Raw genomic sequence first — 14,210 nt, 5'->3', positions numbered from 1 at the left:
TTTTTTTTTTTGTTTTTTTTTAATCTTGGCACAGAGGAAGCGGGAAGTTACTTAGCAGGGTTCCGGGTTTCCTCACGCCCCGCCCGCCCTACCACAGCTAAATGGTTTTCGTCCTTGGATCGGTCTGTCCTGCGGAGAGCAATCCACGGCCATGGTCCCGGCTCTGCCCGCCCGCTGCGCATCTGCCCTTCTCCTCTGACTCCGCCCCGCATCTGTCCGGAACCGCCTCCCGCCTGAGCTGACCTAGTGCGTGTCTGCCAGTCAGTCCCTCCGGACCTGCCGCGAGTCTCAGACTGCCGAAATTACCGCGCGTCACTCGGTCCGTACCCGGTGGGCATCTGGGGTATCTGGGCGGTCTCCCGTCTCCAGCGCGTGTGTGTGTCTGTCTGTCTTTCTGTCCGATCCGATCCGCCTTCTGCAGCCTGCCTTCCGGCCCCAGCGCACCAAGTGTTTAGTCTGCCCTTTTGCTGACGCTGAGTGTGTTTAGCGGCCTTAGTTAGCTGAGAGCCCGCCTGAGACCGGCCAGGCAGCCGGCGGAGGAATACACGTTTGGCCCCTGCCCATGTTAATAGAATTTTAAGCCAACAGGAGCTCGAGGCCTATTTTTATGCAGAAAACAGGTCTCGAGGCCTCTGCCTGCAATGCTGGATGTGGGGTGACAGCCAGCTGCTTGATGATTTCTTACAATTAAATGGGAAACAGGAAATTTCTTTCTTACTACTGGCCTTTGAAAGAGATTTTAAATCTTAATGGGTGGAAATTATACGTCCCCTTAGGTAGAACAGATTCGTTATTGGGATGCATTTTTGTCTGATGTGTTTGTTCTGAGCCTGCTGACCAGCTGTTTCTGAACTTCATTTTCTCAGCCTCAACAGTGATTCTGAGTCTGCTTTTAGCTTCCTTCTCCTTGGCTTTCTTCTGTTTGTGAACAGCTGCTTGGCCCATAGCTTAGAGAAACCAGCCTTTTTTTCTCTCCCAAGAGAGCCACTCCCTGTACTCAGAAAGATGGGGAGTGGAGAGCCTAATCCTGCTGGCAAGAAAAAGAAGTACCTAAAGGCTGCCCTGTACGTGGGTGACTTGGACCCAGATGTCACGGAGGACATGCTATATAAAAAGTTCAGGCCTGCTGGCCCTCTGCGCTTCACCCGAATCTGCCGTGACCCCGTGACCCGCAGCCCCCTGGGCTATGGCTATGTTAACTTCCGCTTTCCTGCAGATGCTGAGTGGGCCCTGAATACCATGAATTTTGATTTGATTAATGGCAAACCTTTCCGCCTCATGTGGTCTCAGCCAGATGACCGCTTAAGAAAGTCTGGAGTTGGAAATATATTCATCAAAAACCTGGACAAATGCATAGACAATAGGGCCCTTTTTTATTTATTTTCTGCTTTTGGGAACATTCTCTCCTGCAAGGTCGTATGTGATGACAATGGCTCTAAGGGTTATGCCTATGTGCACTTTGACAGCCTGGCCGCTGCCAATAGAGCCATCTGGCACATGAATGGAGTGCGGCTTAACAACCGCCAGGTGTATGTTGGCAGATTCAAATTCCCAGAAGAGCGGGCAGCTGAAGTCAGAACCAGGGATAGAGCAACTTTCACCAATGTCTTTGTTAAAAACTTTGGAGATGACATGGATGATGAAAAACTGAAGGAAATCTTTAGTGGATATGGGCCAACTGAGAGTGTTAAGGTAATAAGAGATGCCAGTGGGAAATCTAAGGGCTTTGGATTTGTGAGGTATGAGACACACGAGGCTGCCCAAAAGGCTGTATTAGACCTGCATGGAAAGTCCATCAATGGGAAAGTTCTATATGTAGGGCGAGCACAGAAGAAAATTGAACGATTGGCTGAGTTAAGACGAAGATTTGAACGGCTGAGATTAAAAGAAAAAAGTCGGCCTCCGGGGGTGCCTATCTATGTTAAGAACCTGGATGAGACCATCGATGATGAGAAACTGAAGGAGGAATTTTCTTCCTTTGGATCAATTAGCCGGGCCAAAGTGATGGTGGAAGTAGGGCAAGGCAAAGGGTTTGGTGTTGTTTGCTTCTCCTCTTTTGAAGATGCTACCAAAGCAGTGGATGAGATGAATGGTCGCACAGTGGGCTCCAAGCCCCTGCATGTAACCCTGGGCCAGTCCAGGCGCAGGTGGTGAGAATTAGAATGCTCAGTTTGTTTCAGCCTTAAGCTGGTGCCTACTTAGTTTGGGCTACTTTGTGATAAGAGGTTATTTTATTCCAGGTTGGTTTTTTTTTTTTTTTAAGTGAATACTTTCTTTTGGAAAAAAAAAAAAGTAAAACTAGAAAACCTGTTCATTTTAGTGAAGAACATAATTTCTAATTGTAAAACTGTCATTTTGTACTATTTTTTGATAAAATATCCTTAGGAATATGTAGAATAAAATTCATCCCTCCACATACTGTTTTTTTCCTAAACCAGTCCAGGTAAGGTAATTGCTTGAGTATTGTTCCTTCCTTATTCTGGTTATAATACTAAATATAATTGCTTCTGTGAAAATATTCTCAAAATGGACATTATTTCTGAATCTATCACACAGAAAACCTCTAACTTGCTTTTTGAGAAATCAGTAGAGCAGGGGAAAATGTATGTGATCCACTTAACATTTGTGCATAATTTTACCTTATTTAAAATGAATGTTATTTTAAAGAGATGTGAGTTTCTTTATACTTTTTCCCCCCTTTTCTAATATATTGTGGGCATCACAGAGTTGATAGTGGCTTTGACTAAGTATTGGGAGTTTTCTTTAACTTCATGCCCAGAGAAATAAACATATTGGTGTTTTCTCAATCAGTATGTTAGGAAATTATTAACACTTTAAGCATTCTTAAAATGATGAGTTTCACCTTAAAAATCTTTCCTGAGAGATTTAACATATGAGGACAATTTAAGGAGCATTCTTGCCACTCATTTTTTAAAACTCCTTCGTAGTATAGATGGGTCATGTTAAAATAATGAAAAAGATGAATAACTGCACTGAATTGCCTTTACCTATAGATAATTTTAAAATTTTATCTCTGCCTCTATAATGTGTCAGTATAAGATAAATAATCCATATAGTGATGTTGAAAAACTACATTGAAGAATATCTTCTATTAAACTTGTCATTATCTCTTGTAAATTTTTGAATACATCCATGTGATAATATTCACATATGTATCAAAAGTAAGGAAAAGCTTGTCTCTCTTGGTTAAATCCTATGCCTCCATCTATTATATGAGAGCTATTAAGCCAGTATGGTTCTCTTTGTGTCTGGCTGCTTGGAAGCTGTGACAAAATGTTCTGTTCTATATTGCATTACGTTATTTAGCCTGTAATTTCTTGATTACAGATTTTCCATGTTTTACTTGTAGTCCCCTCTTTTCCCCACCCATCTACCTTCCATCCATATTATACTTACTTTTATATTTTCTTTAGATTGCCTTTCATTTAATATGTGGGTGTTCAAATCCATTTTGGAAGGAGCAAAGTTATTAATTTATGTAAAATTTAAATAATTACTTTTTAAAAATAGGATTCACTCAAATCACAGACCCAACCATAAGAAAATGTTTTGTCTCTATTCTTAATTGGCTTTTATTATGTTATATAGATATTTTAGGTTAAATACACAGTGCAATATAAATATATAATTTTGTTAACACTTTTGCTAGCTATGTGCCCATAAAATAATGAGAAAAAAGCTGGTTCTGTGTAATTGTTATCTACAAATTACATTTTTATTCATTATCAGGTATTTTCAAATGGAAATCACTTTTTGTTGATCATATACATAATACATGCTTGTTTAAAAAATGTACACAATGCAGACATTTATAAAGAAGTAAGATTTCCACAGTTCAGAGATAACCACTATTCGTGTTTTCAATGCATACGTATACTTCCATGCTTTTTCTCCTATGTATACACACACTATTTTACAAACAAACAAAAAAAACATACTATATGTACTGTGTTTTGTTAAATTTTAAACTAAAACATAATCTTTTTATGTCAATAAATATTGATCTGTATCATCATCTTAGTGACTGCACAGATTCCATTGTGTGGATGTACTATAGATTATCTAAGTAACACATTATTGAATAAGATTTATATGCTTTTCAATGTTCTCTACATTTGTTTTTTTTTTTTTAAAGATTTTATTTATTTGACAGAGACAGAGACAGCCAGCAAGAGAGGGGACACAAGCAGGGGAGTGGGAGAGGAAGAAGCAGCTCCCAGCGTAGGAGCCTGATGTGGGGCTCGATCCCAGAATGCCCGAATCAGGCCCTGAGCCAAAGGCAGAAGCTTAAGGACTGAGCCACCCAGGCGCCCCAATGTTCTCTACATTTGTAAACAATGTTGTGATTAACTTCCTTGCTTAAAACAGTATGAGTTATATGAACTTGAGAAAAAGTATAGCACATAAAATCTTAAGTCTGCCAGAAAAATTTAAATGCACATTATATTGATATATGTATCAAAATTCTGAAAAAACATTCAAGATATATTCTTAAGTTGACAAAAGTAAAACTAAAAACTAATGGGATATAAGTTTTCATATTTTCTGAGCCCACTTGTTTTATACCATTGTGATCATTAAAATATATGAAAACAATGCAAACAAATTTTAAAATAGTTACTTTGGTAATTATTTACCATATGTACTCTCTACTCCTTTTTACCCATTACCAGTTTTCATTTAAATTTATGAACTTGAAGTGGTAGTGTTAACTTAAAACCTTGACAAATGCTTTGATTCAGTATAAATCACGAAAGATTTCTAGTAGGTAAAAATCTTCAAGTATAAGCATTTAATACATTTTGGGAAATTAGTCAAGTATTTAAATAATTACTATTTTCAAGAAGTCAGCCAGTATAAATAAAGGTCTAATTAAAATATGCCCAAGGACAGATAAAACATACATGTTAGGACACTGTAAAATAGTCAAAAACTCTCTAAATTTAGTTGCTAAAAAGGAGGAAAAGATAAAGCAAAGATAATCTCTATTTGAATACAAACACCTGGGTAGTTTTCCAGTCTTGTACTTTTCATTTTTAACTGCATTTAATAGACTAATAATTAAGGCTTCCAAGGGGGAGCAAAACAACCGAACCGCTTGAATTGGTGAAAAGGCATTAAAAACATTTTCTAGCACAAGATAATTAGTAAAAATTAGTAAAACAATACTATCAATTGTCATGGTAAACTTAAGAATGGACTGTTTAACACAGGTTTTGTTTTTCTTCCTTTTTTTTTTTTTTTATCTTTTCAAAAAGTCATTGTACAAACTTCAAATGTGCCCAGGGAGAAGAAAATTAAGAACATTGCTTTGTGGGGCGCCTGGGTGGTGCAGTAGGTTGAGTGTCCAACTCGCGGTTTCAGCTCAGATCATGATCTCAGGATCCTGGGCTAGAGCCCTGCGTTGGGCTCTGCCCTCAGTGCAGAATCTGCTTAAGTTTCTCTCACCCTTTCCTTTTGCCCCTCCCCTCTGCTCTCGCGCTCTCTCGCTCTAAAATAAATAAATAAATCTTCAAAAAAATGTTGGTTTGTGATTGTAAACAATCATATTAAAGGTTATTTTGGTGAGTCTTTTCTGTACAGAAAATTTCATACATACTGGTGCCTTTCTGGTTGTATCTGGTTAAGAGGAAAAATAAAATGTTACATGTGTAAGATATTTTCAGCACAGGGGGAAAATAAGAATACTGTGTCTTTAAGGGAATATTTAAGAATGGTGCGAATACCATCTTACCTATAAATGGCCTAATTTAAGGGAATAGTTAGAAATGTATTAATAAATGACTGATTATAGATGATATATGTGTTCCCAGCACCTACAGTAATACCCAGAGTTTAGTTAGCATTACATGATTACTTGTTGAATTATCCCTCCATTTGTTTGCTTTTCAATTCTCTTCTCAGAATTTCACAAGATAAGAATTACAGATTAAGACATTTTTATTAAATTTCATCCCATGAAGAAATAATTGAGAACTGATTAGTTACATAGATTGGTGCTTCTAATGTAGTGTTACTGGTGACATAGACTAGTGCTTATACCGGTAAGGTGTTACCAATACTTTTATACTTCCCATGCTTGCTTTTTTGTTATTGTTCAACAATTAATTGATGAGTTTATCTTAGACAAAGCTTCTAATAATTGGCATAACTCAAATGAAACTCTCTTTGTATAGATACATTTTTTAAATTAATTAATGGGATGTTGCTTCAAGACCAAGACTATCCTACAAGGCCCTCCTCCAACATTAAATCAAATGATTGCAATAATCCCTGAAAGACTAATGATTATGCATGTGAAATTAATTGTTTCTTACATATTTTAGGGTGTTACTTCCCATGAAGTATGACCTAACACGGTTTCTTGGAGCCTGAAGAGAGTTAATGTATCCTACTTGGCTCCAAAGGACCATGATCAGTAGTTAGATAACCTAGCTTCCATTGTAAATCTGAGAAGACCTAATTCAATGTACAAATATTGAGGATAAAATTACTATGAAACTTGAAAAAAAACAAAACTCCAAGTACTTTCACCTTCAAAAGTCAAAGCCAATTTTAAAAGATTTCCCATTTGGCAACCAAAAATGATCAGTGTTCTCATTAAATTTCTCAACGAAAGTTTGGAGACTTTGTATTTTATTTAATTAAGAAAATATTTAATTCTTTAGAGACACTTGCAAGAAAAGAGATGAATGATGATATATGTTATGACTGTCTCATTTATCAGAGTAAATTAGTTTCTTTGTTTTAGAACTAGTAAGGGAAATACCAGATGTTGGCATCTGTTGTATAAAAAATAAGCCTTCTGTAATGTGGAATAAATAATTTTACAAGTTTTGAGATTGATTTAAAACTTCCAAAAGGGTAAATTATATTCTTGGGAAATCAAGGACTTTTTAAATCGATATTTAGGAGCATTTAAAAAGTAATTTTAAGCAAAATTACACAGGATTGCAAATGACTCCTTTTTTAAAGCAAAATTGACATACTAATTATATTAGTTTCAGGTGCACAACCTATTGATTCAACAATTCTGTACATTACTCAGTGCTCACCATGGTAAGTGTAGTTACCATCTGTCACTGAACAATGTTATTACAATATTATCAACTACATTCCCTATGCTGTACTCTTCATCTCCAGGACTTTATAACTGGAAGTTTGTACCTTTTAATCCCCTTCATCTATTTTACCCATCTCCCCTCTGGCAACCACCACTTTGTTCTCTGTATTTGACAATCTATTTGTTTATTTGTTCATTCATTTGTTTTATAGATTCTACATATAAATGAAATCATATGGTATTTGTCTTTGATTTACTTCATTTAGTATAATACTCTGTAGGTCCATGCATGCTGTTGCAGATGGCAAGGTCTCATTCTTTTTATGGCTGAGTAATATTCCATTGTGTATATATACCACCACATCTTCTTTATCCATTCCTCTATGGATGGACACCTGGGCTGCTTCCATATCTTGGCTATTATAAATAATGCTGCAATAAACATAGGGAGCATTTATCTTTTGGAATTAGCATTTTCACTTTCTTTGGGTGCCAACAGCTCTTTATTTATTTATTTTTGTTTCAAGGTTTTTTTAAGAGTTTATTTATTTGAGAGTGTGAGGGTGATAGACAGCATGAGTGGGATGAAGGGCAGAGGGAGAAGCAGACTCCCTGCTGAGTGGGGAGCTCGATTTGGGCCTCAATCCTGGGACTCCAGGATCACGACCTGAGCAGAAGGCGGACACTTAACTGACTGAGCCACCCAAGCACCCCTGTTTCAAGTTTTTTTTGAATTCCAGTTAGTTAATAAATAGTGCAGTATTAGTTTCCAGGAGAATTTGGTGATTCATCACTTACATATAACACCCAGTGCTCATCACAAGTGCCTTCCTTAATACCCAACACCCATTTAACCCATCCCCCTGCTCACCTCCCCTCCAGCAACCCTCAGTTTGTTCTCTATAGTTAAGAGTCTGTTGTATGGTTTGCTTCTCCTTTTTTCCCTTATGTTCATCTGTTTTGTTTCTTAAATCCCACGTATGAGTGAAGTCGTATGGTATTTGTCTTTCTCTGACTGACTTATTTCACTTAGCGTAAAACTCTCTAGCTCTATACATGTCATTGCAAATGGCAAGATTTTATTCTTTTTTATGGCTGAATAATATTCCATTGTACATATATAACACTTCTTTATCCATTCATCACTTGATGGACATTTGGGCTCTTTCCATGATTTGGCTCTTGCTGATAATGCTCCTATAAACATTAGGTGGATGTGTCTCTTTGAATCAGTATTTTTGTATCCTTGGATAAATACCTAGTAGAGCAATTGCTGGATCATAGGGTAGTTCTATTTCTAACTTTTTTAGGGAACACCATACTGTTTTCTGGAGTTTATGCACCAGTTTGCATTCCCACCAATAGTGTAAGAGGGTTCTCCTTTCTCCACATTCTCATCAACATCTATTGATTCCTGTGTTTTAAATCACCTTTCTGAGGATTTTGGGCAGACTACATCCCTGAGCAGAACAAACACAGAGAAGAATTTGCAAGCTTTTCTTTTCCAGTGATTTAGGAAACACAAAATATATCCCTAATTTATTTTATTGCAGAGAAATTTATTATATGTTAATTTCCTTAAAAAAGGAGTAAAAATCATACTTTTTGTGATAAAGGGAAGATTTATTGCAATATGGTAGGAATGGTGACAAAGTAATGAAAGTCAAGATGGAGAATATTTTTTCTCTATTCATTAAAGAATTTTTTTAAATATATGGGATTTATGAATTAAACAAAGGATAATTTAAAAAGGGACACAGATAAATAAATAGTAATTTGAATGTTATAAACATTAAAGAGTAAAGGCAGTAAATGTCTGCCTGGCTTGATATCTACTTTAAGGTGAAGCATAATGAATAGTTTTCATTTAGTTTGCATGGTTCTTCTTTTTTTTAAAGATTTATTTATTTATTTTAGAGAGAGGGAGGGAGACAGAACACAATGAGGGGGGCAGAGGGAGAGGGAAACAATCTCAAGCAGACTCTGAACTTAGTGTGGAGCCCCACGTGGGCTCTATCTCACAGCCCTGAGATCATGACCTGAGCCAAAATCAAGAGTCAGGTGCTTAACCAATTGTGCCACCCAGGCGCCCCTGTATGATTATGCTTAACATTGATTTGACTACTACAGTAATAGTAACCCTCAGGAACCTTTCATTTGTAAATGAATTTCTTAAAAAAAATCATCAGTGCTAATCTGCTTCTCTCTTAATCTCAACTCCATCCTTTGCTGAACACAGAAGTTTTTACAACGCATTTTTAGTTTACATAGTTTGTTTAAACATTACCTCAAACATTTCTAGTAGATGTGTGTGTATGTGATTTTGTACCAACTTGTTGAAATAAAATTTCAGGACTTGCATGTTAAGCCACAGTAGATGGTAGGACATGTACTGTTTATATATGGATGAATGTATCTAGCTGAAGATATTCTTCTTAAAAATGTAAATATCAAAATGATGCAATTAAGCCAACAACAAAGCTATGGGCTCTGTTTGGAATTGTGGTTTCATAATGTATACATGCTCCAGAGCATCTGAGTACCAAAGACTGGGTAATACAACTAGAACTGTACATTGCTAATGTGATAAAAATTTTGAGATGTGAAAGCAACATCCCAAGCATAACAAGAAATAATGCTAAGAGACACTAACCAACTTTTCTGAAGTGGCAACTTAGGCAATTAAAATGAACTATATGTAGCCCTTAGTTGTTTTATGGGGGATATACCACAATAATGTAAACTCTCTCAGTTAAAGAGTAAAAATATATAAGAAGATAGTTTTCTGCAACTTCTATTATATTTTGATATAAGTGAAAAAAACTGTGATGATTGAAAAGCAAGTATGAACTAAATATGTCTCCCACTTTAGTTTCCAAAAGAAAAACAGTTTTACTTAGACTGAATGATTTTCGTAGACCACTGAGTCATTTGCATTTTTAAAAAAATTTAGATTGTGAGAGATGCATATATGTAATCTATTTTAATGCTCAAAGATAAATGTGTCTCCTCAAATAATCTATTTATAAGGTGAAATATAAACTGTAAAACAGTGTCACAACTTTGCCTCAACAGCAAGTTTCATCTACAGAAATCATTTAAGCTGGGTTTCTCATATAAGTAATTGCATGTTTGAAATTGATCTCTAATCTGGGTGCAAGAATTTAGGGCTATAAGAATTATGTTTTAATTCACTGGGATCATACATTTTTATTATTATTTTTTTTAGGTTTTTCCCCCAACATAAGGCTTGAACTCACAGCCCTGAGATCAAGAGTTGCACACTCCACCAACTGAGTCAGCCAGGCACGCTACGGGATCATACATTTTTAGAATATTGTCTGGTAGAACTGTTTATCTTGCTTAATGTGCAAAGGCAGTCTATCAGATTTCTGAATGAAACTGAAAATGTAATTAAGTACTTGATGTCCCTAAAAAACAAAATTAAAGCTCATTGAATAACTAAGAGCACTATATTAAATAATTTTAGTCAGTATTAGAATTGAATTAAAATAGAATAATTTCAGATGAATTGAATATACATGTTTTGAAACACAAGAAATAAATTAATACTAATTAATATATTGTCTCCAGAGAGAGAACTCTCACAAAAAATATGTAGAAGTGAGTATTGGACACAGGAGGGCAAAAAAGTCATGGAAATCCTTCACATCTACTCAGAGAGGGAAGCCATATTTCTCTGATGCACCATTAGTATAAACAAAAAAAGCAATGCAAATGTCAAGAAAGTAGAGAAAAGAGGAAAGGTTTGGTTCTTAGAAATATGAACTTGAGGCAACCTGTATAAACTTCATTAAGAAGAGTCCAGAATTAATGCTTCAAGTTGTCTCAGAAGATAAATTATTTCTTCCTTTCTTATTTTCACATGTACTACCTAAAAGCTTCAGGACTTCTCAGAATTCTTCTTCTCTTTTAAAGATTTTATTTATTTATTTGTCAGAGAGAGAGAGAGAGCACAAGCAGGGGGAGCAACAGGCAGAGGGAGAAGGAGGCTCCCCGCTGAGCAAGGAGTCCAATGCAGGATTCCATCCCAGGACCCCAGGATCATGACCTGAGCTGAAGGCAGACGCTTACCTGACTGAGCCACCCAGGCATCCCAGGACTTCTCAGAATTCTCATTAAGGTATTTCAGCAATAAATTCTAACTTCTAACAACAATGACTCTGGAATATATTGTAGTGTTTTGATTTTTTAAAGCTCCTTATGTTTTGTTGTTTGTACTCCAATGTCACAACATTTTGTCTTTCCCAGGTGCATTGGTAAATTTCTAAATTGACTATGACACAAAGAGTATATCATTCCTCTCAAAAATTCAAGGTTAGCATGGTGATCGGGGTGGGAGGTGGTACTAATTCTAGCAAAATTAAAATCCTGTATTTATTTTTTTTTTAAATCTTGGGTTTATAGGGAAATTGGATGGATGGTGGATATGTGCATACATACATATATACATAATAATAAAGAGGGAATAAAAAAGGAGATAAGAACAGATGTATGGAACCCAGGAATAATGATGCATCTGTCTATCCCTATCATAGAGGTTCAAATTAAAAATTACAGACTTCCTAGACCAAAAACATTGTTTTGGTTCCCCAACAGTGCTGTGTTCCAAGGAAAGATGACTGCACAAATGGTGACAGGTGGAAAGAATCATAAGCAGGTGTGGTCCCTGTGGCAGTTCATCCCAATGAAGATCTTTATAATGAAGTGATATTTACCAGCATGCCAGTGGTGAAGTACAGGCCCAAATGTAGCTCAAAGGCAGTACTGAAATTTGCTCAGTGCAAGCTGGCATTCTGTGTTGTTGTTTTTTTAAAAATTTGGTTCAGAGTGTATCAGAATTACCTAGGGTGTCTGTTAAATTTGAGATTCCTAGTACTCACCCTTGGCTTACTGAATCAAAATTGATGTAGCAGTGGTGAAGGTATGGTGAACAACATAAATCTACATTTTTCTCATAGTCTCTGGGTAATTCTTAAGCACACTTTTAACGATCCAGAACAGGAATCAGCAAACTTTTCTCTGTTAAGGCCAGATAGTAATTATTTTAGCCTTTGGAGGACAAAAAGAAGTAACATCAAAGATATTATGTGGATACTTATATAACAAGAAAAAAATTTCCACAAATTTTAAAATTGGCATAATTCAAAGTATAATTACAATGATAAGAGTATTTTTTGGTAATATAATTCTAATTAAAATAATTTGGGGGATACATTTGGCTTAATTAAGGTTCAAAGTTGGTTTTTTCAATCATCAAATCAATTGTAAATGTGTTCATCTATCAAAAGCCTTTTTTAGCTTGTAGGCCATATGAAGAAAAGTGGCAGCTCAGATTTGGCCTGTTACAGTTTTGGCAAGTTATAGTTTTTCAACCCCTGATCTAGAATCACTGCTCTAGATACATTGGCCTAGAAAGTATTTCCCAAGGTTAGCTACTTAGAGTAAATAAGTAATAATAATATTAAAAAACCTTATTAAATAAATCAGTAAAATAAGTTACAAATTATGCCAAGTAAAATAATAATGATAATAGTCAAACCATATATGTGCTAGAACATAATACAGATGGCTCATTTTTTTCCCAAATTTCTGGGTAGGAAAAAAAAATCTAAACAAATTCTAAATGTTAAGTATCTGAAATGATCAGCTCATGAAAAGCATCTCATTTTAGTAAGAAAAATGTTATATACATAAACAAAGTATGCATGTGTATACTGTGTGTGTGTGTGTGTGTGTGTGTGTGTGTGTGTGTGTAAAGACTATACAGTTACATCAAGACATTGAGTAATTTTCTTTGGTTATAAAATTATAGGTGATTTTTGTGTATTTTTTTCTTCTTCATTATTTATACTTTCTAAATAGTTTATAACTGAAATGTAGAATGTCTTTAATAAAGATAACTATTTAAAATATTATTACAAAGATTTTATAATAACTAAACTCTTAGTGTCCTCACCCTCTAAGTCTGCTCCTCCTTGTATCTTCATCTCAGTAAATGCAGCTCCTTTCTTGGTGTTTTGGGGCCAAATATCTTGGAGTAATTATTAACTCTTTTCTTTTCTCACATCCCATATCCAGTCTGTCAGGAAATTATGATGTCTAAGTCTTGAAAATATACTCAAAATCTTATGACTTATTATCACTTTTTATTGCCAATAGCTTAGTCCTAACCACCATCATCCCTCACCTAGATTATTTCATCAGTCTCCCAACAGATCTTCCTGTTCTCACCCTTTTCTTACTACACTCTATTCTCCACAAAACTGATGGAGTGATTCCTTATAAGTTGGATTATATAACCTCCCCCTGCTCTCAATGTCCAATGGTGGTCCCTCTCACACTCAGTGAAGTTCAAACTCCTTACCAAGACCTTACCTTGCTGATTAAATATCTTACTCTTCTTCCCCTCACTCACATCACTAACACCACACTGTCACTTCAATATTCTCAGAAATATCAAGTTCATTCCTATGTCAGTTCATTTGTTCCAGCTGTGTCCCTTCACCTGGAGCTGTCTTTATCCAGATATTTGCACAGCTTATTCTATCAATTTACTCGGTCTCAACTAAAATAACACCAAATAAGAAAGGATTTTTCTCACCCCTCTATATGTAATTGCAAACCCCACTCCCTTCCTGAACTCTTTATTCCTCTTACTTAACCTACTTGATTTTTCTTCACAGCATGTAAAAATATGTGATATATTTTGTTTATTGCCATTGTTGTTCCTCACCCCACTACCACCAAACTGTATTCCAATGCCTAAAAGAGTGACTGATACGTAATGATAGTAAATGAAATTTAACAAATGAACTGCACGACTTAATAGAATGTAACATGACAGGAAAGAGTGGTGATTATATCATAGAATATGGCAGAATGAATTTTGCTAATAATCAAGCAACAGCAACATGAAAACCTTTCCACAGAGAACAAAAAAGCAATGAAAAGAAATTCAACAAAATATTTATAATGCATATGAGGCTGTCTGAAAATTGGAATAATGTGTATTTTTTTACTTTTCTATTTTTTGGATATTCCAAATTTTATTTAATGGCTAGATATGGTTTTATAATGGATAAAATTGAAGAACTTTAAAGAT

General features: G+C 35.6%; 1 protein-coding gene and 1 long non-coding RNA gene across 2 annotated transcripts in view; both read left to right on the top strand.

The window, feature by feature from the left end:
• Positions 1-67: 67 nt before the first annotated feature.
• PABPC5 (poly(A) binding protein cytoplasmic 5) lies at positions 68-4,135 on the top strand. The gene is made up of 2 exons (XM_008700633.2): positions 68-319; positions 981-4,135. Exon 2 carries the CDS (start codon positions 1,006-1,008, stop codon positions 2,152-2,154), a length of 1,149 nt encoding a protein of 382 aa, XP_008698855.1. The 5' UTR covers positions 68-319; positions 981-1,005; the 3' UTR covers positions 2,155-4,135.
• Positions 4,136-11,131: 6,996 nt separating this feature from the next.
• LOC103671994 overlaps positions 11,132-14,210 on the top strand; it is a 40,003-nt gene continuing 36,924 nt past the window's right edge. The window contains exon 1 of the long non-coding RNA XR_571050.2: positions 11,132-11,228. This is a non-coding gene — a long non-coding RNA (uncharacterized LOC103671994). The remainder of the gene's footprint in view (positions 11,229-14,210) is intronic.

The sequence above is a fragment of the Ursus maritimus genome, assembly GCF_017311325.1.
Source record: "Ursus maritimus isolate PB19 chromosome X unlocalized genomic scaffold, ASM1731132v1 scaffold_X1, whole genome shotgun sequence".
Lineage (NCBI taxonomy): Eukaryota > Metazoa > Chordata > Mammalia > Carnivora > Ursidae > Ursus > Ursus maritimus.
This window is presented reverse-complemented; position numbering and strand designations above follow the sequence as displayed.